Source organism: Pelecanus crispus, chromosome 3, assembly GCF_030463565.1.
Source record: "Pelecanus crispus isolate bPelCri1 chromosome 3, bPelCri1.pri, whole genome shotgun sequence".
Taxonomy (NCBI): Eukaryota; Metazoa; Chordata; class Aves; order Pelecaniformes; family Pelecanidae; genus Pelecanus; species Pelecanus crispus.
Window position 1 is genome coordinate 33,227,817 of NC_134645.1, and position 24,986 is coordinate 33,252,802.

At 46.4% G+C, this 24,986-nt stretch overlaps 3 protein-coding genes across 3 annotated transcripts; 1 reads left to right on the plus strand and 2 right to left on the minus strand.

The window, feature by feature from the left end:
- Positions 1-1,226: 1,226 nt before the first annotated feature.
- Positions 1,227-9,381, minus strand: LOC104030560 (mitochondrial amidoxime reducing component 2). Its single transcript, XM_075708313.1, has 7 exons — positions 9,107-9,381; positions 8,681-8,854; positions 4,964-5,126; positions 3,145-3,285; positions 2,056-2,117; positions 1,895-1,966; positions 1,227-1,356 (listed from the first exon to the last, which is right to left on the minus strand). Exons 1-7 carry the CDS (start codon positions 9,379-9,381, stop codon positions 1,227-1,229), a joined length of 1,017 nt encoding a protein of 338 aa, XP_075564428.1.
- Positions 9,382-10,276: 895 nt separating this feature from the next.
- PFN3 (profilin 3) lies at positions 10,277-10,668 on the plus strand. Its single transcript, XM_009489008.2, is given in 2 exon segments — positions 10,277-10,409; positions 10,412-10,668. Coding segments are annotated over 2 exon segments (390 nt in total).
- Positions 10,669-20,919: 10,251 nt separating this feature from the next.
- C3H1orf115 (chromosome 3 C1orf115 homolog) lies at positions 20,920-23,815 on the minus strand. The gene is made up of 2 exons (XM_075708554.1): positions 23,510-23,815; positions 20,920-21,039 (listed from the first exon to the last, which is right to left on the minus strand). The coding sequence occupies exons 1-2, from the start codon at positions 23,813-23,815 to the stop codon at positions 20,920-20,922; spliced, it is 426 nt and encodes a 141-aa protein (XP_075564669.1).
- Positions 23,816-24,986: the final 1,171 nt, after the last annotated feature.

The following is a 24,986-nucleotide window of genomic DNA, read 5'->3' on the forward strand; positions in this document are numbered from 1 at the left end:
GGAGGCCACCTGTTTTTATTTTTTTAAAAAACGATATAATATTTAAAGAAAAGATACTACTGCCATCATGCAACTAGTTTCCTCCCCTATTTTATGCAGTATAAAATATAGCAGAAAATGTAATTATCAGCTTCATACAAATGGCTGACATTTTGGTTAGAAGAGGGGCAACAGTGGGGGGCAACCAGAGATCTAAATGCATAACCAGTAAGGATGTTAACATGCTCAGTCTAAAACCGCAGCTTCCCCAACATCCGCTTAGCAGCCTAACTTTCTAAAGAGATGCACTGAGTCAGAGAACTATGCATTAACACAGAGCCCTATAATATTGGCCTGGACATCAGCTGGAATGGGGTAGGCTCAGAATCAGATCACTCCCAACAGCTTTTCTTCCCCTCCAATGTGCATAAATTCTCTGACTCAGTGAACACGTAATTCTTTTAGTCAAACTGGAAGTTCTACTGATACGTTAGCAAATACATCACTACTCTACAGCCTAGCTGCTATGGTAAGCTTCACAGGGGAAAAAACAGATAGTTCAAACTCTATCAAGCAGAGGTCATAAACTAAATGAACTCCCCAGTCTTACACATTGTTAGCCAGTAGTCAGCTCATAACCCTATTCCTTCTGATACTGCTCCAATCTCAAAAGACAGTGGTAATCTTCAGGAAATGACTGCAGGATAAGAAACATTGCAAGAAAGTACCTGCACACATAGATAGGGTAAGATGCTTAGGACCAAAGAAGGGTGGAATCTAAGACACAGCCTTACCATTTGCACTCCCTGTTCACCTGTAAAGGCAGCTCCGTGACCAACATACATACTTTATGCTTGGCATGACTATTTTTGTGGTTCTTTATAGGCACTGAATGTATCTAATACACAATGCAAAGCCCTTGTACATTACTTTGGATTCTGATACTGAGCTTGACATCAAATTTTAGGAGGTGTGATACAGCAGTGCTGCGAAGTCTGTCTTGGATTAGAATTTCTTTTACCACAGTCTCCACAAAAACTACAGACACGGCTGCTACAGGCATGCTAGTAGATGACACAATCTGAAATGATTGGCACTTCATAACCTTAAAGACTCCCTGCACCTTACAAAGGAACATAGCATAAAAAATTTTGCAAGGAATAAGAAAAAGTTATGCTGGTGACTGTGTTCATGGGAAAACAATTTGCATATCAAAGTGAAAAGGCATCTTCTGATCAAAGTCTCTCTCATTCCTGGACCATCTTGTACACAGGGTCTCCAACTTGAATCGTTCCAGTTTTGTCAACAGCAAAGTATCTTCCAAAGAGAGGGCTGGATTTATATATGTGTTGATCAGACGGATCACATAAGCGGTAACTGCAGAGAGAGGCATTTCTTTAGAATGAGTGGTAGCAAATTCTAAACATCAAAATATCAGTGACAAGAGAGAGGACATAAGAATAGTAATGCCCTGTTTTGGTCACCATACTAGACTAAAAACTAAATATATATTACAATTAAGAGAACCAAGCAGTTGAAATAGAGAAAAAAAGCCCGACTGTATTCACACATCTGTGTATAATACACATACAAAAGACTTTATAAAAAGAAATGCCAAAGTTGCAAAGTTAGATATTTAAATACTTTAAATACCTGTCACCCCAGGCATTCACCCTAGCAGAGATGAAAGAGACAGGGAATGTAAAGTTTGCAAGAAAGAAGAGAGAACTTCCTGAATTTTCTTACCATATAGAATTGCAGAAAGTAGAACGGAAGCCAATATACACAGACCTTTACACTGCATTATTATGTCCCACACATACTTCAAACCACTTTTTAAACACTAGTCTAACATCTGTTGGGATCTAGCCTAAATCCACTCTCACAGTCTAAGAAGCGCTGGTATTTTTACAACCTTTTCAATGTTTCCAGGGGCTCCTTCCTGTCCAGGACCCCAGTGTCTGGGTTAACAGTTGTCAAAATACACCTGCAATGATAAGACAGTGCCAAATCAATAATAGCTTCTTATTATAAATCTCTGTACATCTATATAAAATAACGGTCTCTAATGTTTACCTGGCACAACACACTGTCCCTTTCATCTCCACATCGCCAATAAGAATCTCCTCCCAGGTGTCCTGAGGGAAGGTAAATATTATGCACAGATTAGACATATCCACATGCAACTATTTTTCAAGGAGCAGCATAGTCATTCCTAGAAGAAGCAGTACCATTCCAGATGATCACCCTTACCTGCGTCTTCAAAATAATTACAATTACATTATGGTACTATTTTAATGAAAACTCTACAGTCACTGCACTCATCCAATTCAGGACCCGCTAGTAATTATATCCAGAAAGAAAGATACAGAAGTAATAAATCCTGCTCTGCAGTGTGAACTTGTCTGAACCTAAAGAAAGCTTATTCTTACTGTATGTGTGATAATCTGATCTGTGACCTCTGGTAAGTCACCATTTTTGCAGAAAGGAAATTTTTAGTGGAAGTAAGTTTTCACTTCTTGTCTAAGCAAGCTTCCTATTGCAATTCTTCTTGGAAGAAAAAAAAACAAAACAAAACATTACCATTTTAGGAACTTCTTAGATTTGGGAAACTATCAGATCTATCCAGAGCAAATTCTTTGGAAAAATGGCAACATGACATAAAAACGCTTAAAAGCCACCATCACCAGTTCACTTCATCACCAGATACCTTCCTAGATAGCGTTTTTCAAACTACCAGAATATTGTCAGCAGTGCAGTGATAGACTGCAGTATTGCAAGGGTCACTTTTACTCTTGTGCCAAAGGCTATAAAACATCACATTGTCAATTTACAAATTGTTCATTTGTATCACTAATTGATCACTTACAGCATGCACAGCTTTCCCTACTTTATACTTAAAAGATGAGCTTTCAGTAGCAGCCTGTCATTTAAATTCACTTATGTTATCCTTTGCCAAACTAAATAAGCATTCACAGACCTGTCTCCTCCCTCGGTGTTTCACCCGCACTGACGTGAGCAGAAACTGTATCTCTCTGGAATCCAGTTGTAAAAATCACAGAATAGCAGCTTTCCTAATCCTTGTAGGCACCATCACACAAGGAAATTGAGTCACAAAGAAACATAACAAAACCTTCAAAAAGACATTTAAGACAGTTATTTTACCTCCTCAAAAGCACTGCAGTCTGTCACAAGAATATTTGGCCTGAAGTTCTGTATCTTAACTTTCTTCTCCAACCTGTTGTTTAGATCTTCCAGTGAAGCTTCTGAGAGGATCAAAACTGGGCTACAGTCAGGATAGGCAACCTACATAAACAAACATAAACAAATCCTAAGGCTGCTGTAAAAGCATGGGAGCAAAGTTACTGAATGGCAAAAGGACAGATATGTTGGAACCAGTGGTTACATATTAGCCTGACTGTTAGGCTGCTGCGTTCAGGTTTTAATTTTCCTGGAAGTACGCTAACAAGTAAAATAACATGCCCTTTCCTTTTTCAGTAACAATGACAAGTTTTATTTGCTCAAATTGTAAAACTGAACTTATATTTATAGAATTAAACCACAATTATATAAGCTACCACAACTTCATACAAAATAATACTGTATGCATGTCCCAGACATTTATTCTAGGTGTTACAGATGGAAGTAAACTTAACATGTTTTACTGATATACTAAGTTATGAAAGGTACTTAAGATGTTTATGGACCTGCTGAACTTATCTGGTTGACTATAATAAACTAACTGGATTTTTCTATATAATGAACCTATCTTATCACAACACCAGAGGGAGTTTCACATACAGAATAGCAATACTAAATTGCAACTGTGCATTAATCAGTCTAAGTTTGCTTAGAAGTGGGAGGGCTGCCATTTTAGCAAACAAGGCCAATGAACAGAAAACTCATACATATTCTAGTTCCACAGGAAAAAAAAAAAAAGAAATTTTGGCAAGAATTTTAGTGTATAGCCCTTCTTCTGTCTTTCTCTTGTATTATCCTTCCCCACTCCCCCTTGTACATGCCTTTACAACCACAAGAAGGTGAGTGTTGAAGTAACTATACAAACAATTCTGCCCTCTTTTCATGCTAGGATTTCTGAATGTCACCCCTCCTAATCTGACAACCCTTTTGCTGAAACCTAGTCTTCTGTATTTGTCTCAGTGCCTTACATAATAAATGCATATGTATAAAAGTCCATAATTGAATATACTTTCTTGTCTTTGTGCAACAACAAGCAAAACACTGACGCCGTATAGATAATAACATCACACCAGTAAGGCAAGGTACTCATAATTTGCATTTGCTTAAAAAGCTTACACTCATCAGGTACAGTTCAAACCATCTTCATGTGAGAGAGTTGTTCAGACAAAAAGGCAATCAGTGGCCCCAATGATATGAGGATGTCTGAGCACAGCATCTCCTTTCCCTACCTGCCTTAACTTTCTCTAATATCACACCTTCAAGCCTCTTCCCACAGAAAGAGAGAGAGACGAAACCTCTGTAACATTCTTTGGATTTTAATTCCCAGGCCCACAACTATAGAGCCCTGTGTTAAGCATCGTTCCTTTAAACAAAATACGAGGTAACACAACTCATATCAGTACACCCCTAGACCTAACAAGGGACAGGGAACGGAGGTTGTCTGTGCAACACAGGTTACACCATCAAAACATATTTAAAGACGTAACTTTTTTCTATTCACTGAGGCACAAAAGGAATGCTATTCTGCAATGTAATAGTTCCTCTTCAAGTATCAGTACCAGACTCTTTAGCTGTGAACGGTCAATAGCTTAGAACAGATTTAAAGTAAAATTTAAGCAAGTTATCTCATCATAGAAAAGGACAATATTCATGTGGTTTAAGTACATGACTACACACCTTGCTAAACTGGGCTGAATCACCAATGATGGAATGGGCAGGTTTCAGTGGGTGGGTGGGAAACGGTTAAAAGAAAGTACTTCTGAGAAAAAGAACACTCATTTACCTCATCTGTGGTTCGGAAAAGGTTTATTATGTCCTTTGACTTTCGTGGCACCATGGAGGGCTCAAAGTGCACCAGTCGATACGGCTCTGAATTCAGGAAAGTGGTGATCCACTGAGCCACTTCATCTCCACAGTCCTTGCCTTGGATATCCAATCCAAACACCCTGAAGGATCACGAGACACCAGCAGGTTAGTTGGAAAACCAAAGGCTCAAGCATGCTTATCATTCAAAGGCAAACAACTTGTTTTAGAGTAGTAGCATGATACAATAAACAAACCGCCTGAATTTCAACAAGGCAGAAGCTCGTTTCCGAATTTAGCACCACACTCTAACCAACTGAGCTAACCCGGCTGGTCATTTGGCACAAGGATCATTCCCCATGCGCAATCTCCTTATGGTCACCCTGTTTTGGAAGCTAACTAACATGGACACGGCCGGACGACATCAGCTGGTGAAAGAATGAGCCATGAAATAGCCTTTAGGTGCCCAGAGCTAACTGTCACATCAATGAGCAGTAACAAACCTACCCATTTGCCATACTTTGAAGCAAAAAAGGGTGTAGTCTTGCATTTGTATGTGACTGCAACACCAAAAGACTTGCCCAGAAATCAGCTGAAAGGTAATTAATTTCAGAAAATGAATGACAGTTTGAAAGGATGTGGTTAGTTACTGTAATTGACGTCTACACATGTTATTAATTGTAAATGTCCCTGATTGTTAAGGAAGCTTTCCTTCAGATTTTAGTGCTGGAAAAGTTTAGCCAGAGCTGAGTGAAACTCAAGCTCAAACTTAAGATACTGAGCTACTCTATACGCTGAGAGAGGTTAAAGATTTACAATGGAAGCAAAGTCCACGGGGCATAAAAAGCCACTGGCAGCCGAACACAAACAAGTTTACACAAGGAACACTTTCCCGGCAAGAAAAAGTAAACCTCAACTCAATCTTCCAGTAAACTTCAACACCAGTTGTGAACAGCTTTACTGCTGTCTCCAAAGTAGCGATTTTGACCCAAATGCACTGCAGTTTATCTCTGCAATCATACCCAGGACAGCTGAAAGGACAGAGATGCCCAGGCAGTTCATCTAGCCTGAGCCCAGCTCCTGGGGGCCCTCCTTTACTCATCTGGGGGAGAGATGAATCACCAGGGTGCTGTCAGCAATATTCCTGCTCTGTTTGCTGGGATCCCTGTATCAACTCTGTGGCACAGGTAGGTTGGGATTAAACGCCATTGCCCCATATTTCCTCCATTCTCTCAGTCCCTGTGTGCCTTCTGGCTGGCATAACAGAGGTGAGGGGCTTACAGCTTCCAACACTACTGTTTTTCACCCACTAAGCAGATCTACCCTAAGCACTCAGTGGTATAGGGATCCATGGGAATACATCATGCAATTTAAGTATGACAACACATACAGACAAAGCGCACAAATGAAGAACACAGCGGCTTCTTAACCAGAGGGCTGTAAAAACCCTCTACCATATTATTTGCACAAATAGAAACTGTGTCTATGCAACAGCTTCAGTCCTACATTTGGCTCCCCAAAACAGAGGATTTTTAAATATCCAAGTAAAATCTACAACTGGACTTACCAGTTTTAAAGATTAACACCTGCACAGCCTTTTGCAGCCAGATGCACTATTGCATTGCCTTAGCTCCAAACTACCGAGCATGAGCCAGCACCAATCTGAAGGCATCATGCTCACCCAGTGGCAGAATAAATACAAGTCTGTGCAGAGGGCCTTGCTGGCAGAGTGTATCACGCAGTAAGACAGCTTCTCCCACACACAATCTGGAAGGGAAGAATCCTGGAGCAAAAGCCAAATCTTAATTTGCCCAAATATAGTACTATTCCCAAACCTCATTGTTACGAACGGCTGAATGGATCCGAAAGAATCAGCCTTGAGCTGACAAATGGCAAATTGTTTAAGCACAGCGGAGTCATACGAAACCTCAGGATTCTTCCTAAGAAGTGCAAGGCAACGTTTAACTATGGGTATCGCTAATTTCACATCCTATGATCCCACCTACAATACCAGACAACTTGGTAATTTTTAAAGTCCATTCACATGCATCTAACTTTTGCTTATTTGCATTCCCAAGTTCTAGCAATTTTAAAGCCAGAGAGTATGACAGCTTATTAAGACAAAGAAAGAAAAAAATAAAGAACAAATCACTGAGATCTAAAATTGGAAAACCCAAGATAATTTTTCATTACTGAACTGTAGTCTACAAATATTTAAATTTTAGAAAAATAACATGTTGAAAATTGCATATTTTTGTACAGTATGTGTCATTGGCTAACATATACACATTACAGACAGATTTTTAAGAGACTGTCCTATTTCTCCATGAGAAATGCTATCATTTGTAACTTGCACCTGCCTTCTATAAACAGAGATACTGAGCTGTGCTGATCAAGGGTTTCCACACCAACAGATTTATGCTAAAAGCTAGCAAATGCAGTTCCTTTCCAGCACTCTTTTTAGTTTTAATTATAGCAGCTGGTACATTAACCTTCTTTGCTATCCAAAGGAAAAACACTTATCAGTATCTCTGTAGGGGCTAACACCATTTACAGTTACTAAATAGTCTTACATACTAATTGATGTTTTAGCAGAGAAAAGGTTTTCTGCTTCCCCCTGGCAATTTTCCAGCATGGATTTCAATACATGGATAAAATAACCAGGCCTGCATTCATACAACAAAACTCTAGGCACGCAGCTAAATGACTATGGTTGTAACCTGTTCACCTGAAACCCCTTTGAGGTAGCACCTACAGGGAACGACTTGCTCTCTGGGGATGCCCATCCTCCCCCTGTAACCACAGAGTGAGCCTCAGGCAACCAAGTTTTTAATTCAGGCACCTCAGTTAAATGCCTACAGACAGGGGTGAGGGAATCTAAACCCTCACATCTCACCAATTCCAAATGGCCAGTGCGTATCCAAAAGTGTTGATGCATATACTAGTGGAGACGAACAAATACCAGTATGCACGACTGAAGCTCTGAGATGCAATTGCTCATCCAAGCAAAAAAGAAAACACTAGACGTAAACACAAATGAGTAAACATGACGGTCTCCGAAGACTGAAGACCATAGCTCATTTAGCAGAGGTATAATGTATGTTTTTTCAATATTGTGTTATCTTTTCCTGAGATTTGTCTTCACCAGTGTTTAGCAGATTAAAACTAGACCTTTTGTTATGACAATCAATCCTGGCCTCCTGTACCACACATGGCAGAGAATTTCACAGAATCACAGAATGGTCTGGGTTGGAAGCGACCTTTAAAGATCATCTAGTCCAACACCCCTGCTATGGGCAGGGACATCTTTCACTGGATAAGCATGTTCAAAGCCCTGTCCAACCCGGCCTTGAACACTTCCAATGATGGGGCATCCACACTTGCTCTGGGCAACCCATTCCGGTGTCTCACCACCCTCATCGTAAAAAATTTCTTCCTTATGTCTAATCTAAACCTACCCTCTTTTAGTTCAAAATCATTGCCCCTTGTCCTGTCACTACAGGCCCTGGTCTGAAGTCTCTCTCCATAATGCAGATGGGCAGACAGACCCCCACAGAAAAGAGGCACAGACACGCAACTTTCACCCTCCAATTTCTGCGTAAGAAAACGCAAACCAACACACAGTCTTGAAAAGCGAAGCACGTAAGTGAGAGACAGTATTTAGAGAGGAGGAGGGAAAAACCCCCTTCTCCAGTACCTGCAGTTCTGCAGGGGATTTTTCTTGGGGAGCTTTACAGGCACGCACAGCTTCTCCATTTCTGGGGCATCCAAGGTCAAGTACCCGTTTTCACAGCTGACAGAAATGAGGACCAGCCGTGGCTCCTGGCGAGCTGTAACCATGTGCCCATCTTCCTTGGTCACAAGCCAAAACCTGCAAGCGTGGCGGGGGACAGAAACGCGCCGAACGACATTAAAGGCCGACGCCGGGTACGGGGCACCCCCGCCGCCCCGCAGCGTGCCGGGCACGGCAATACCAGCACAACCGCTGCCCCCTCGAAGGCGGTGAAGAAAACATCTAAGAAACCCGGAGCCAGAACGGAGGCCTGGCAGCAGGGCCTGCCCCCGCCCCGGGCCGGGCAGCAGCACCGCGCTCGCCCCGCTCCCCAGCCCGTCCCCGCCGTACCTGTCCCGCAGCTCCCCGCTCCGCAGCCCCATCGGCGTCACCTGCGCCCGCCCCACCGCCACCCCCCGGCACGACTTCACCGGGTACACGAAGAGGCTCAGCACCGTCCCCACCCGCTGCAGGCGGCGGCGGCGGCCCGCCGCCCGCCTGCGCCCGCCGGCCCACCGCCAGGCCCCCAGCAGGGCGCCCAGCGCCACCAGCGCCGCCGCCCCCCACAGCCAGCCCGGCCGCGCCGCCCGCAGCGACAGGCCCAGCGCGCCCCGCGCCCCGCTCATGGCGACCAGGCCCCGCCGGCAGCGGCAGCGGCGGCGCGGCGCCTGACAGGGCCGGGGCCGGCACCGGGGGTGGGCCGAGGGCCGGGGCCGGGGCCGGGGCCGGGGGTGGGCCGAGGGCCGGCGGCCGCCCCCCTCCGGCCCCGCCGCGCCTGGCGCCTAAGGGGCCGCGCTGCGGGCGGCCTGCGAGGGTTCCCCCGGCACCTGCCCGCTGCCCCGGGGCCGAGGCCTCGGCGGGGCCGAGAGCTTTGGTGGAAGAAGGAGAGAGAAGATGGAGTGCACGCTGTCAGTGTCCAGCTTGACAAAATACAGGCAGCAAATGCGTTTCTTGTAACATCTGGGCTTTTATTAAAAGCAGTGTTGCAGGAAAAGTATGAGCTCTGTAGAAATACGCGAGTACGTGAAATTCAGCCATTTGCGTTGACTCGGAGAAGAAGGGGGAAATGGGCGGCTGGAGGTGAAGAGCCGGGGGGGGGGCAAATGGCAGCGCCCGCGGTTGGGGTGAGGGGTCCTGTGCCATTTGTCTGCCTTGGGACGTCAGCCCGTGCCGGCTACCTGGTACCAAACTCGTGAATCCCCCTCCGAGAGCTTCCCCCTTGTTGTCAGGGTCAGCGGGAAGTCACTCTGTGGGACACGCGGCTGCAAGGCAAATAGGACATCATAGAGCAGGCTGGAGTGGCAAACGCCGCTGTCGTCGCAGGTCTCTCCTCCCAGGCAAAGCAAGAGCCTTGGCTGTTGATTTCCCCCAGCTCCCCTGTTCAGGCTTGCATGGATCTGAAGGCTGGACTTGCAAATTGCCATTTTTAGGATCGGTGTGCCGAGACCAGAGTCCCAGCAGGTGGAAGACATGGAAGCTCGGTGTTGGGCATTTCTGAGAGATTCAGACAGCCCAGCCACGATGGGTTCCTGGAAGTACTACATCAACGGCATCCTGGTGGACAGGAACGTTGAAGGTGTGGCTATCGTGGGCCTCTCTGACAACAAGTGCATGTGTGCAGCCAAGCCAGGAGGGCTCCTTGCAGCCATCTTGCCTTGATTACGGGCCAGGATCGGAAAACGTTCCTGCTAACGGGAATCACCATAGCTGGCAAAACGTGCAGCGTGATTTGTGACAACCTGCTGGTGGATGAAGACAGCGTGATGGATGTCAGAAGCAAAGGCAGTAACAGCAAAGCCATCTGTATTGGCAAGACCCCCAAAGACCTGATCTTCCTCATGGGCAAGAAGGGAGTCCATGGAGGAGCCCTCAACCAAAAGGTCCACGATATGATTGTGGGCGTGAACGCATGAAGCAAATAGTGCCAAAGAGATAGACATCTTCTGCCTAAGCACAGGGGCACGGTTGTTGCTGTAGCAGGGAAGGAAAATAAACCTGGTTTTGTTGCACATGCTTTTGCCTGCTTCTTTCAGGTGGGGGGCTGCTGGGCAGGCAGCACTGCTGGGACAGTGACAGTCTTACCTAACCAGCTGTGGTGCAGAAGGGAGTAACATCTACATTCTTCATCAGGATGCTTGGTATTACTTGAGTGGTCTTCTGGCCATCTTGGGTAGTTGCTCCCTGTTATTCTGATTTTATGGACTGATTTTGGGGTGAAGGTCTCTGCTAACATTAGCTTTGGGAAAAGGCAGGAGGGCAATCCCTTTGCCCTCTTGTTCACCACTTTGCTGTTTACATCATGCCCTAATGCCATTCATGGGTTTTGAGATCTTCCTCCTTCTCCAAGTAGGCCACGACACTAAGGATAAGCAAGACTTACTGTTTATTTTGTATTTGCCCCTGAAACAAGCCCAGTTCATTCTGGAGATTAACTACTCATCAGCAGAGCATGGTGCTGCTGTTGGACTGTGTGGGAGGCACGTGCAGAGATAGTCTGCCACCTGCTCACCATCCACATCATTTGAAATGCCTTCTTATGCTACTTTACTGAGCAAATGGGGTTTTTTTACGAGGTAAGTTGCCTGTCTTGCATCTGTGGCATGGGGATCTTCTGAAGGTTGTTGCCTTTCCATCCTGCTCAGTCACGGTCTGGCCTCAAGATCACAGGAGTCCCTGTAAACCTCCCGGAACACCCAGGAGGACATGGAGTTGTGCCGAATGCTGCAGATTTTCTCCTCCATTCACCAGTACAGCCCTCCCGCCATGCTCCCCCTTGTAACCCCAAATGGCCAGTCTGAAATGGGGCAGAACTGGTGTGCTTGAGATGGGACCGATGCAGGGAAGACTCAAGGGGTATCTCCGGTGGGGTCGATCTCCTCACAAGCGGGCTTTCCTTGCTCCATTGCTCCTGGCAGCTGTGGCAGCTGCCTGGCAGCAAGCTTGAATCCACCACATGCCGTCCGGCTGCAGCACGGGTGCGCTGTGACCGCTCACCCATGGTGAGACACCCCGTCCTCCATACCCCTGGGATCCTCCCCCATTGCGCCAGGTAAATCATAGATGCTAAACTGCTTGGTCTGGTTTGACCAGACCTCCACCACCACCTTCAAATCGTTGACCCTGAGTCAAAAATAATTACTCGTGATGACTTTTATGACACTGCCACTGATACCAAAAATTACAGCTTACGAAAACTCTCTTAAGACTCATTTTGGAGCTTTAGAAAGCAGGCATTATTTATGGCGCTGGATGCATGGGGGATACTTCCACCTAATGTGCATGCCGCACAACCAAAAACATACAATTTATGTAGGACAGAAATATACATATTCATCATATTTCTTGGAAAAGGTGGTCTTAGGATAATGAATCCCTGGAACCTATTTACATATTCTCTCCCCAGGTGCGATGCTCAGTGACTTGTGTCAGTGGTTCTTGGGGGTCCCTAGTGGTCTTCATAGAGGGGTCTTTCAGTGTCCTTTCCATGAACTCCGGATCCTTTTCCCATATATAGTCATGAGTTGGCTCACTGAGCAGCTTATCACAGCTTTGCTACCATATGTGCTAGTCTTAACTAGTTTCTCTGCACTTATCTTGGGTGATGATGCTCCTAGTTCTTCTGACCTTGGTGTCTGCCAGTTTCAGGCTGTGATTTAAAGAGCTTGTTCAAGGTTTGTTAATCTTACAATACAAAGATACTGTTTCAAAGAATTTCTAAGTAAGTCCGCAGTTTCTTCCCACTGAGAGTTAAAGTCACAGGCTGAACTATTGATGCAAAAGTATAGATCTCACATTCTGTATCACCACAGACATGAGAGGAGAGCCAGCCCTACTGGGCAGAGTGAGAGCACTTGCACGCTCTCTGTTAATCCTCTCATTTAACATGGAGTCAATATTTTGTAATTTAATTGAATTCACACAGAGATCTTTCATCTGCAACCACACCCACAGGAGCAGAAAAACGCTGTAAGGGGAGCCAGACATCTAATGTATTAGCAAATATTGAACAAAACTGCAATGACCGTCTAATTAGTAAGCACTGTTTGATAAGCAGTGCTTACAAGCATGAATCAAAACCAATTAACATAAGTACTAAAGGGAAAAAAACCCACAAAAACGCAAACTGGTTTTCAAATCTAACACTAAAAGTAATGTGTCAAATGAAATAAATAAATAAATAAAAGGTGAGTAGTTACGCTGGCCGCAAGTTTTTCAAAAAGCAAAGGCATTCCTAAGGAACATTGCTGCTTATTTTCACAAGCTTAAGGCAAAAATGAGTAACTATCTTCTGTGATTTTTTGACCACTGGTAGTTTTCTCCACTGTGCAAATCACAAAATGCAGAAAGCTTTCACCCTCCAGACTTCAGTCTAAGAGGCATCAAAATGACAGGATTTGGAATAAGAGAAAATAATTTTGGATGATTTACTGCTTGCTCCCTTCTTCAGGGTGCCAGAAAAAAACAGGTCTGGAGTGTCTATACATATATACTCTACCACCATGAGAATTTGGAGAAGTATGGCCCTATATTGCATGATGGTGTTGTGAATATCTGCTCCCTAGTTACCCATTATTATGGGCAGCACAATGGTGTACAAAACCAGTACCTTTCAGTTTGAAGGATTTGTTAACTGAATTCAGAAATAACTAGCCTTTGCTAGTGATTGCATATTAATTTAGAGACAAAATTATTTCTAAATCCAGGAAGGACCTTAAACTTTCATTCCCTAAATCTATCAGCCTGGAGCCTAAGGAGATTTTGTTCAGACCAGCCCTGAAAAGCAGCTGTTATGTTCTGCCGTGACTCTTCTTGAAGACTACAGCATGGAGGAGCTTAAAGAGGAATAACAGAAGGCGGCAGCATCTGCATAATCTCTCCTCTCCTGCTGTGATACAAAGAACATAAAATCAGAAATAGCTGCAGAGAGCATGGTTGTGGCTTAATGTTTCAGGTCTAAGACTGCACCCTTTGAGAAAAGCCTTCTTCACGCATACACCAGGCACCTCTCAAAAAGGCCTCCGGTAAATAGCTTGACCAGCAGGTTTGTTTAATCCTCCATCCCAGGCATACCGGTGCTTACTTAGGAGCCACCAACTCCTTCTGCTATAAAACAATGTGAATAGAGCCATTCAGACAAACATAGGCACTGCTCTTGTTACAATCCACAGCCTCTTGTGCAACAGGATTGTATCTGCCGTAGTCAGAGCGGGCATGGTAAACCTGCACGTAAAAGGAAATGACTGTGTTTTCAATTGCTTATAACTTCATCAAACTTCAGGACGGTTGTGCTGAAATTCTTCGTACCAGGTTCTTGCCTCAGGCTCCTTAAAATGTGTCTGCTCAGATGAAGGATTTGCAGTGTCAATCCCACAGCAAACTGGGGCTGGGCTCTCTTGCTCATGAAAGTGGGCAATGCTGGCGTATCTTGAAAAAGCATGGTGTCAGCTCAGAAGCAGCCACGTGACAAATTTTCAGGTGGAACAAATTTTATGGAAAAAGTAATAACGTATCTGCCTTCAGATGCAGTGGGCAATTAGAGATAATTCTGCAAGAGGCAAACCTAGACTCTTGTGTAGCAGCTGCTCAATTGGAGGTCTAAGATGAATGACGAGGAAAAAGTTGAAGAATTTTACTTGTTTCCACTAAAAAAAAAGACAAGTGACTGGGGGATCTTGTAGGTCTTCAATATGTGCACAGTGCTGTACTTTGGAAAGGCATAAAATACCACACTGAGGGGGTGATTTGGATGAACATTAAAAAAAAAAAAAATCCCAGTGACAAAGACAGCAAAATGCTAGCCTTGATTAGGTGACAGGATGGAGCTAAATGTAGACTGGGCTTGTCTCAGTGGAGGAATAGGGTTAAATGCCCACACCCAGGGATATGCCAGTTATTTTTCCAGTGACTCTGATAATTCAGCAAAAGGCAGGGATGAGGGGATGACATGGCCGAGTATGCAGTCATCCTAAGCTGATTTCAACAACATATGATAAAAATTATATTACACCCACACACACACACAAATTATATCCTTCTTCCAAACTTAGAACAAACAATAAATTCAAAAGATTCCTTCATAGAGAGGAGGGGAGGATGAAAGCATTGCTGTTTCCTCTTACAATCTTCAAGGAAATCAGAGTTCAGTGAGTCATGCACCAGAAATGAGCTCAGTGAAATTCATAGGGAAAAATCTCAGGCGAATAATTGGCGATGGCAGAATTAAAAATAGAGACAGTAATGATAGATGCCTTTTAATGGAGCCAGAGCAATGAGATCAAGGGATCTTTTTTGTGAGGCTTTTCCTACATGGGGAATCGTAAATACATAAAAGCTGGGCAGGTTGGTAGGCTACTTCATTCACTGTCCAGTCATATAGGAAGAGGAATTGAAAACTGTCTTTTTCAGCAGGACAATACAGAAATGGTTGTTCCAGGCAAATTTTCAGCCCAGAATTAACTAATGCAGGCTAGTGATGTTACAAGTTCTCCCCATGTTCCATAATTGCAATTCTCCAGGTGAGTATAATATCAGTCAGGCACCTTTAGGAATTTGAATAGTCAGGGTAGGGCTGCATGTCATCTGGGAGAGCAGGTAAGGACAAAAGGAGAGGCTTTACTGGGGAGCAGTGCTTTTATTCTGCAGCACAAGGACTAATACACTCTGCAGCCATCATGGGGGAGGATGGGAGGAAGGTCCCCACCCTAATCCAGGCACAGCTGAAAAAGCAATCTGATGCTAGCTTAGTGTCCCAGGAAATGTAGGAACAAGGATTGCTTTATGGGCAGCAGAAGCAGGGGAATACAGAAAGCATCAGGAGGCAAGTACAAATGGCGTGCTGGAGCTGGGGTCCAAGGCAGCTCCTGGCGGGGTCATTCCAGTCTGCCCACCTCTGTTCCTGCTGCGTTTGAAATTACACGTCCTGTCTTAAGCAGTTGTGATCTCTCCAGTGGAGGATGGGATTCAGAAACAAGAAGTGGCTGTGAGTTGTCCCTTTTCCTCCAGTGAAGCATCCTTAATGAATGTTTTTAAGGCATGGCAAGAACCTCAGGGCAAAGTGTAATGTATTTTTAGGTGTTGAAGGGGAAAAAAAAAACCCAAACCAATGTTCCTATGGCTTTACATTTGAGACACTTGCGAGCAGGAGGCTCAGGATTCACCTGGGTAGAAAACACTGGTGCGCGGAGACACACGTTACGCTGCTGGGACCCAACACGCTGAAGATGGGTCTGGACAAACCCGGAGGCCAGGCTAGGGGAGGGCAGGAAATCCCTGCAGGAGATGAGACAGAACAACGGGGCAGCTGACAAGGCTGGAAATCTGATTTTTTCCCAGGAGGTGGCACTAAAGGACAATTGCCTTTTAGCCGACATCATGCAATGCAGTGGAAACTTCGCTGGGGACCAAACTGTTCCTCAGGCCATTTGCACTGCCATCTTCCCAAGTCGCTCCTTGTTATCAGAAGCAAAGCTTTATTCTTAGCATCTGTGCTTCTAGCAAGGGTGAGGATACCTGTCTTTTACATCTCCATACAACTGGTAAAGATAAGCTTTCTGCTTATCATGGCAGGATCCCACTCATAGCCTCAGAGAGTCACCCAGGCTGGAAGGATCCCAGGAGGTCTCTCCTCCAGCCTCCTGCTCACAGCAGGGTCAATGCTGAATTCACACCGGGTTGCTCTACACTTTGTACCGTCATGCCTTGAAAGCCTCCAGGAACAGAGACTCCCTAGCCTCCTGAGGCAGCCTCTTCTCATGATTTATTATCATATTAGTGATTTTTTTCCCCCCTTATATCTGTCTGGAACTCCCCAGTTTCAATTTATGACCATTGCCCCTTGCTGCAGCTGTGGATCTCAGTAGCCTGACTCCATCTTGTTGGCAACGCCTTCTTAGCTGCTGTTAGGTCTGAAAAGCTGCTGTCTGAAAAGCTGCTGTCAGGTCCCTCCTAAGTCTTCCCTCCTCCAGCTGAATAAGCCCAGAGCCCTGAGCCTCTCCTCGTAGGTGACGCAGGATTCAGGCAGGAGCACCACCCTGTCTGAGCCCAGGCTAGACTTCACCCCAAAACAGGCCTGGCAGCCTGATACTACTTCCTACAAGGAGAAGGAAGAGGAGAATTTTATTCCTTTATTTTCTTTTAATTTAATTATTTCTGTTAATCTCCAAGCTCTTTAGGCTCTCTACTGCTCCTTGAAGAAAAATTATTTCCAAAGCACACTCTGTATAGGTAACTGCAGCAACTTGATACACATTTTAGGACTGTTTTTTTCTCAGAACAGCCCAGTGCCTAGCTAACAAGGGACTCAGGATACAGAAAAAGAGACAACTGGTTTTACAGCAACCCAACACAAAACCTGTCCCCTCGCCAGTCTCACAGACAGGCAGAGGACAGAAAGGTCGTTCATCCCTGAAGTAAACTTTGGCCTGGGACTGGCAAAGTCCCGGAAGCGCCGAAGTGACGTGGTGTGGTGTGGTGTGGTACAGCTCTCCTCAGTTACAGCACTTCAAAAGCAAGCTGTGCAAGAGTGCTTCCTTGCTGCTAATGTTGCAGGACAAAGGACAATAGCTGTGAGTCCTCTGCCATTTCCTCAGAGCCTACTGTAAGCCAGAGTAGTAATTAAAGCTTATTTCTGCTGTTTTTGCCAGAGCATTTATTCTGCTCCATGACTCATTGAGCAGGCACTAGGAATGGCCAGGGATTTAATTTAAAAGTGACTTGCCAGGCTCTCGGGTTAGTGTTCATTCCTGAGAGAAGCTTGGACGAGTTGACTATTTCTTGCTACTCTTGCATGTATTCAGCTTCCTGAACTTATTTATCCTGGTGTTTGTTATAAAACATGGTGAAAGACAGGTAGAAACCTGAAGGGAACCAGATAGCACAGTAGCACACCACTGAAAACAAAAACCTGTGAGGTGAAACGATGGGTAGAGGTGCCAAGCCAAGTGCCTGAAGGGAGGAATGCATTTCGTCCCGCTCAAATGTCAAATGAAATCTTCCCTGTGTACCCGCTGTACCGTAACATCCACCACATCCCACCTTTCTCTATGAGGGGGTCAAAAGTCTGGTTTGTTCCTCAAAGGAACCAGGAGATAAGCTGCAGACCAGTCCATTTTAATAAAGGAGCCTGCCTGCGCCCGTGGGTTGAAAGCTCTCCCTGCTGGGGTGGCTCCTCCAAGCCCAGCCTCGCCAAGAGCACATAAAGCCTGCGCAGAAGCCGAGAGTTAATCCTGGACTGCCCTCCTGGCTTGCCACGCTGTCAGGGCTGCCCTGGAGAGCCCAGCCTCCCTCACCGCCACCGACCGCTCGCTCTCCTCTGAGCCACTTCCAGACTTCCAACGCAACAGCTCTCCCTCAGATGGAGGTTGGCATTCCTTGTTGCCTGAGCAGACAACCTGCCACCCAATGCTGAGTTGGGGAATATTTCCTCTTGTCTCTCATGTCACTGAGACAAAATTTAGCAACAGCGCTGCAGAATCTGCCCTGTCCCACCTGTTTGCATTGTAGACCTGGCACAGCAGGGATGCTGCCATGACTGACAAGAACTACAGCGCTCTGCCACCCACCCCACTGAAGAATGAACCTCACCCCCCCAGATTCAGATTTCCTAGATGCTGCTGTGTCAGCTGGGCTGGTGAAGAAAGTAGCAAACCCTCAGGCCAAGGCTTGGCCTCACAAATTCGCCCCACCAGCCGAGGAGTGAATTACTGCTCCAGAACTGATAAGCAGCACTAATTGGTAGCCTTGGTGAGAACAATCAGTTCATGCTGAGGAAGGAAAATAGGCTGGCATGAATCACCAGCTGTTTTATAGCATCAGCATAGGTTACTTGCTTACTTTCTCTTTCTCCTTCTTTATTTCTTTGTTTTTGGTCTGATTTAGAAACACTGTTCAGCAGAAGCTGACTCGCCAATACGCATCAAGCTTTTCTTTTCTCAGGCTCACACAGAAACAGCATTATCTTTGCAGTTCTGTATTGATGACAATCAGGTTACTCCCTTAAAGTTGCACCAGGTGAGCAGAGATCATAGATCAGCAGGCAAGTCAGTGGTAACCATTGTGCTGCATGGTTCCACAAGCTAAAGTTCATGTTTACCTTTGTGGAAAGTCCCTGCACTGAATAGCTTGGACCCTGGGTGTTACAATGAGGGAGCAGCCTTGCTGTTCAGAGGACACATGGACAAATAAGCAGACATTCATTTCATGCAGAAAAATGGAGACAGAAATCCCCCCTGCATTGCTTTAGTCATTTTTAAAAAAGCTCTAATGATTCACACTGTAAAAGCACTGTAAAACATAGAGTGGTGTAACAAAATTTGAAGTTAATCCCAAAATATGCAAGCTGGTGTGGCATGTGGGTGTTAGGACAGCCCTGTTCTTACTTGCAGAAGACACAGCAGTTATCAATACCCTCTGGCATGCTGGTGGGGCAGATCAGAGGGACAGGTCTGTCCCCGCAAGGAAGCTCAGAAGAAACAACTAAAGGCATGAAATCAATGAGCGAAATCCCTTTGCAGCTATTCCTACCCCAACTTGTGCAGCCTTAGATCCTCGACAGCCTCATCTCCACACCCTGCCTTTCCTGAACATTTCCATGCAGTCTGGGCTACAACTGTGTCCTTCTAGAAGAGCACTGAGGCCACAGGCAGAACAACATGGGGAAATTTACACTGCAGCTTCCCCTCGCTGCCCGGACCACCGCTGAGAAATGCCTTCTTTGTGCACTTACTCGTGTGTGTAGGTAAACACATGACATGAATCACATTACTTTTATTTACAGTCCAATTAGAAAAGAGCATTAAAAAAAAAATCCACCTTTCTTTCACTTCCTACATTTAAAAGAAAATACAGTCTGGTTTGCTAAGACGTGCAAACCCCTTCATTCAAAAAGAGGCACAGAAAGCAAATGAACAGCATATTTTTCCAGAACGCAAGTCAACTCCCTGATTACAAAAACACTATCAAAACCAGAAAGATCTGTAATACAGAGAAAGTGCTAGCAGGGAAATCCTTTACTGCTACCACAAAAGACTGATAGAAAAAAAACCCAAACAAACCCAAAACCCACAGAATTTTGAAGGCCCATAAACCCCCTTGTTCCTGTGTCATCAACAATAGATTTATATCCCTGGAGGTGTGACATGGACGCCGCTTCATCTGCACTGCTGAGCTGAGCCATCCGATGTTGACATTCTCTAGCTACAGCTTCCACATATGGAAATGAAGATGGAGCTGGCAGGTTATTTGGCCCCATTCTTATACAAAACCATTGTACGTTCTTATACCAAACGCTGTACGTAGTTTTTTTTCAGATGCAGCTGGTAATCCATTTTCTTTTCCGGTGAACACCACAGAACTGGTTGTTCTTACAGCCCCAGCTTCCAGAATCAGGTATATCAGATATAAACTCCATTCTCAGTAAGAGACGTATATACAGGTTTCACAGCAGCAGAGGAAAAGTTTAAAATATGAATCAGAGCGAACCTTTAATGCCCCAAAAATCAGAAGACAAACACACCTCATTTTCTTTCTGGATTTTTACATCAGTCTTAAGATTTAAAGGCCCATGATCTCCAGTGTTTGAGATGAACAACAGTGATGCAGCAAATCTCACCATGTCCCAGACCACAGTCCATTTATGTCTGAGTATATTTTTAAGTATACTCATTATCTTAACCCTCTCGGTGGGGGAGAAGGGCATCAGAAAACCAAAGACTACCTTTTCCTGATCCCTCGTTATCTGTTTCCTCCACTGCTTTGACAATTCCTCTCAGTAGCCAGACTCAGATCTCCACCTCCCCAGCTTCCCCCCCTGTCCTCTACTTCCTTTCATTCCTCTCTCCCTCATCTACTTGCTTTTCCATCCGTCCTTGGCTTCCTTCCACACATAGCCCAAAGCTTCAGAAAACCAATTCGTGTCTGACAACAAACTTTAGCTCAATTAGTCGAAGATTATTTCCTCATCCTTGCATTTCTTCAACCCGATCTGATTTTATAAAGCACTGGAAGTTTTTGTAGAGAAGAGCACTCAGTCCGGGGGAAGAGGCTGGCGCAGGTGCTCGGGGCTGGGACTGCTTGTCCAAGAGGTTTCTCCGATGCGAGTCTCAGATTTAATCCTAAGAAAGCAGCAATGGCCTCGCATCCTCCCCGGTGGGGCACGCGGAGCTGTGCTAGCGGGTGAAGGATGCCACCTGAGCTGCCACCCCAAAGGGAGCGGAATAGGCCATCGCTAATCCTTGCAGGCCGACCACCAAGTAGCGGCATCCCTTCTGCAAAGCTTTGCCGACGTTCTGCGGACAGAGATGGGAGAAAGGGATTAAAAAAAAAAAAAAAAAAAAAAAAAAAAAAAAGAGAGAGGTGAAAGAAAATACCTTCACATAAAATCGCTCCGACAGCCAATGTCGCCGACCCAGAAAATGAACTTCTCCCACGGCTAATGAGGGCTTGGGCACAGAACAACATTTTACCATCTATTTTTTATACAGAAATGCACACCCACAGAGCATAGTTAAACAGAATGGATGCAGCCTCCACAGGAAGCCAGGCTTTTATGTGGGCTTCTATTCAAGAATAAAATTAGTTTAAATTCACACCTAGTTTGCAGAGGCACGTGTTCACACACGTGTTCTAAGTATGTTAGTAACTCTTAAAAGCACGTAAGCTGTTAAAAATGGCGCTGAACAAGAAGGCAGTAAATCACTGAGAATACTTTTATGGAAATTTCATTGCTTTTTGTCAAAACAAGATTTTTTTGGTCAAAATAAGATGTTTCGACCCACTTTCACGTCTGTACATGTTCAAGAACTCATCTGCATACTGCATTAGAGATAACTTGCTACAGCTTATTTAAACTAAAAACCTTAATCTAATTTTAATTTCACTCTTGACAGTTTTTGCTCATATGGCTGGTCATGACTGCGGAATTAAAACAATGTGGTCAGTTTGGGAGGAATATCAGAATTAACTGTTAGTAACACTTTATGGTTGTGTAGGACTAGATCAAAATCATCTCTTGTAATATGGAAAACACTGGAACAGAGGATATATTTTTAAATATAATGAAATGGGTGAAATCCAGTCAATATCTATTATATTCCTAGGATTTCTTAAAGCTGGATTACAGCGGTACTGGCACATGAAAACCTTCAGCTGTCACGATGCTGCTGCACAGGTGAATTTTGCTGTATTTACTCCTACAGAAACTTACTTGAAGGGAGTTAAGATGCCAAAATAAAAAGGCAGCTCGAACCCAGGGGTAGAGCCTGGGGACAGAGGAGGAGATGCAGGGCCTCCCCTTCCCGCATCTGCCCGGCCCACTATGTCGCACTGGCGACTTCTTTCCTCCTTCCTGCACCGGATACAACTTACCTACCCGGACCACACCAAGGCTTTCACGAGTGGTCTTGACTGCCAAAGCTAAATTGGCAAACCTTCCCCGTGGGGACGTAGTCTGACCAATACAAAAGGGAATATGCAGTGTTCAAGAACCACCCCCTGCTCTAAAGGCTATTTATTATAAGCACCCTTCTACCGACAGCACATATAGCAATGGCACATCAGCAAATTTATGAACTGCTGCCGACATAACCATGCTCACAAAACTGCTCTGTAAAAGTCAAGCCTACGCTGGAAGCTCTTCGGACCTGAGACTCCTTCATACTACATGTGTTTACCGTGGCTTGGAAATCGCAGTGTTGGAAACTCAAAAGTATCGAAGCCATCAGGAAGGAATGAAATATTCTGTTCACCTCTTTATGAAACAGTAGCATTTGTGAGACAGCTTATGACTGTGCTGTCATCTGTAAATTCTGTGAATTTCAAAATTAAGTAACTTTGCCAAGCTAACCCGCATTTTCTGGATGCCAGACGCAGCAAGCGTATCTTTAACAAAATCATCCTTTTTTTAAAGAATGCAGCAGGAAGTCAGGTCTCGTACTGACATCTGCAATCTCTCTGGTAGGAAAAGATTCCAGACGGGTTTTTCCTGCTAACAGAGAAACTATTTTTTGCTACAAATATACAAGATGTACCTAAGCTGTATTTAAGTGACATGAACAACAGAAAAATAATCGAATGCTTCCAAATAGCGCTTCTGTAATTAAAGGCACCCGCCCTCCGGGGGGAAGGGGAAAAAAAAAAAAATCACCAGACTGCAGGACTTGTGACTTTCCACACAGGAAAGCAAAGGAACAATTTTGAGCCAAAACAGTAGTTAGACAATGAAGAACGTGTTGCATTTTTTCTTTAACTCATACCAGTGATTTTCAGGGGACAGCTAGAAGGCAAACTGGCAAGTGAGTGTACTGGGGGTATTTTATTACCCTGTCTTCGGGTCACTTAAGTAGAAGGGGGGAAAAGAAAGCAGCGCAATTAACTGGAAGTTTTAAGAAATGGTGTCAACAGAATGACGCCGAAGGAAACGCAGAACAAAGAATGGCCAAGTACCCGTCACATGGATCAGCTTAGTGTCATTTTCACTCCCAAAGGGCAGATTTTCTACTCTTTGATCCAGGCGAGGGTCGGCGTCGCGCCTTCCCCGGCAGGACCGGCCCCTCGCCGGCAGCAGAAGCCAGCGGGCTGCCCCCCGCCCCGGCGCTGGGCACTGGCGCCTCAAGCGCCTGAAGGACACGGGGGGGACTTCCCAGAGCCCCTCGGAAAAGTCGGTGCCGAGACCCCGCTGCCCGCCGGGCCCCGGCCCCGCCACCCCCGCCCGCCCCGGGGGTCCCCGCTCCGCCGGCCCCGGGAGCGCTCTGCCCTCACCTTGCCGTACTTCTTCAGCCGCTTCCCGTAGGACCGCTTGCCGGCGGCCCGCGGCGGGCGCAGCGGCTCGTAGGGGTCGGGCAGGAGGGCGAAGCGCACCTTCCTGGAGGCAGCGCCCTCCTCCTCCTCCTCCTCCAGCGCCGCCGGCCGCGGGGCCCCCGCGCTGCCCCCGGCCGCCGCCGCCGCCGTCGCCTCCTCCTCCTCCTCCTCCTCCTCGCTGGGCAGGATGGAGACCTGGTCGTCGCCGGGCCCGCGGCGGGCGTACCTGCCCCTCGCCTTGGCACCCAGCCGCGCCCCCACCGTCATGGTGCCGCCGGGCGCCGACCCGTCTGCGGGCCGCGGGCCGCCGCCGCTGCGCCACAGGTGTGGCCGGAGGCGGCCGCTGCCCCCTCCCCGGGGCGGGACGGCTGCGGGAAGAGGCGCCCCGGCCGCCGCCGCCGCCGTGCGGGCCCTCCCCGCCGAAACCCGCCCGGGGCAGCCGGACGGGGCTGGAGGGGTCGCGGTATCGGGCCCCGGCCACCCCCGGCGGCCCCGGTACGGAAACGCGTGTCTCGCCTTGCTGGGGAAGCGGGGAGCTGCTGGGGGAAGCCCGGGACTCGCCCCCCCCCGTCAGCTCCGGAGAGGGGAACCCCCCCCGTGGCTAGCGCTGGGGCAGGGGGTCGCAGCCCCCGCACTGCTTCGGCCGCCGCGCCGTGACCCACAGCAAAACACTGCCGTGGTTCCTTCCCCAGCATCGCACGCACCGCTCCACGCCAGCAGCGGGTTTGGGAGATCCCGTTCTTTTACCATCCAAAACCAAAACCCCAAAAGCCAAACTCCCTGGTAATCCCTCTACTAAAAGCGTTCCTACCTACAACCTCGGGTGAACGGCGTCTCGGGCGCACAGGGCTCTATTCTACCCCCGGCCAAGGGGAAAGTGCCAAAGCCTTCATTTAAAGGCAAAGTTTCTCAGCGGTTTTTGCCCAAATGCGGGGGGAGGCCGCCAGCCGCGCGCCTCTGCAACTGGGGGGGCTGCAGTTTAATGGGTGTCACTTCCTGAGCAGCCTTCGTGTAGCTGGGGTAGATCACAAAAAGCAAAATTGTGTAGGGAGGATTGATGTCATTTAGTAAACCAGTCGGTGTATTTATCGACATTTGATACATATACAAATACTTTGGACAAGCAGATGTAATTAGGGGACACTGCAGGGGGGTTGGGCTCGATGATCTCTCAAGGTCCCTTCCAACCCAAGGCATTCTATGATTCTATGAGACTAATCCTTTACCGTGGATACCGAGGAACAAAGCCTTGAACCTGTGTCTCCCCAAGATGGGCCCTTAACGTTGAGGAAGTAAACCCTGCAGCTAGCGTGCCCCAGGGACGTTGTTTCACCATCGCCACAGCTCCAGCCAGAAAGCTGCGCGACAGGCAGCTTGGCCGGTCCTCCGAAGCGTGGAAGATGTGAGCCAAGTCTCAGACCTGTCGCTGCAGGAAAAG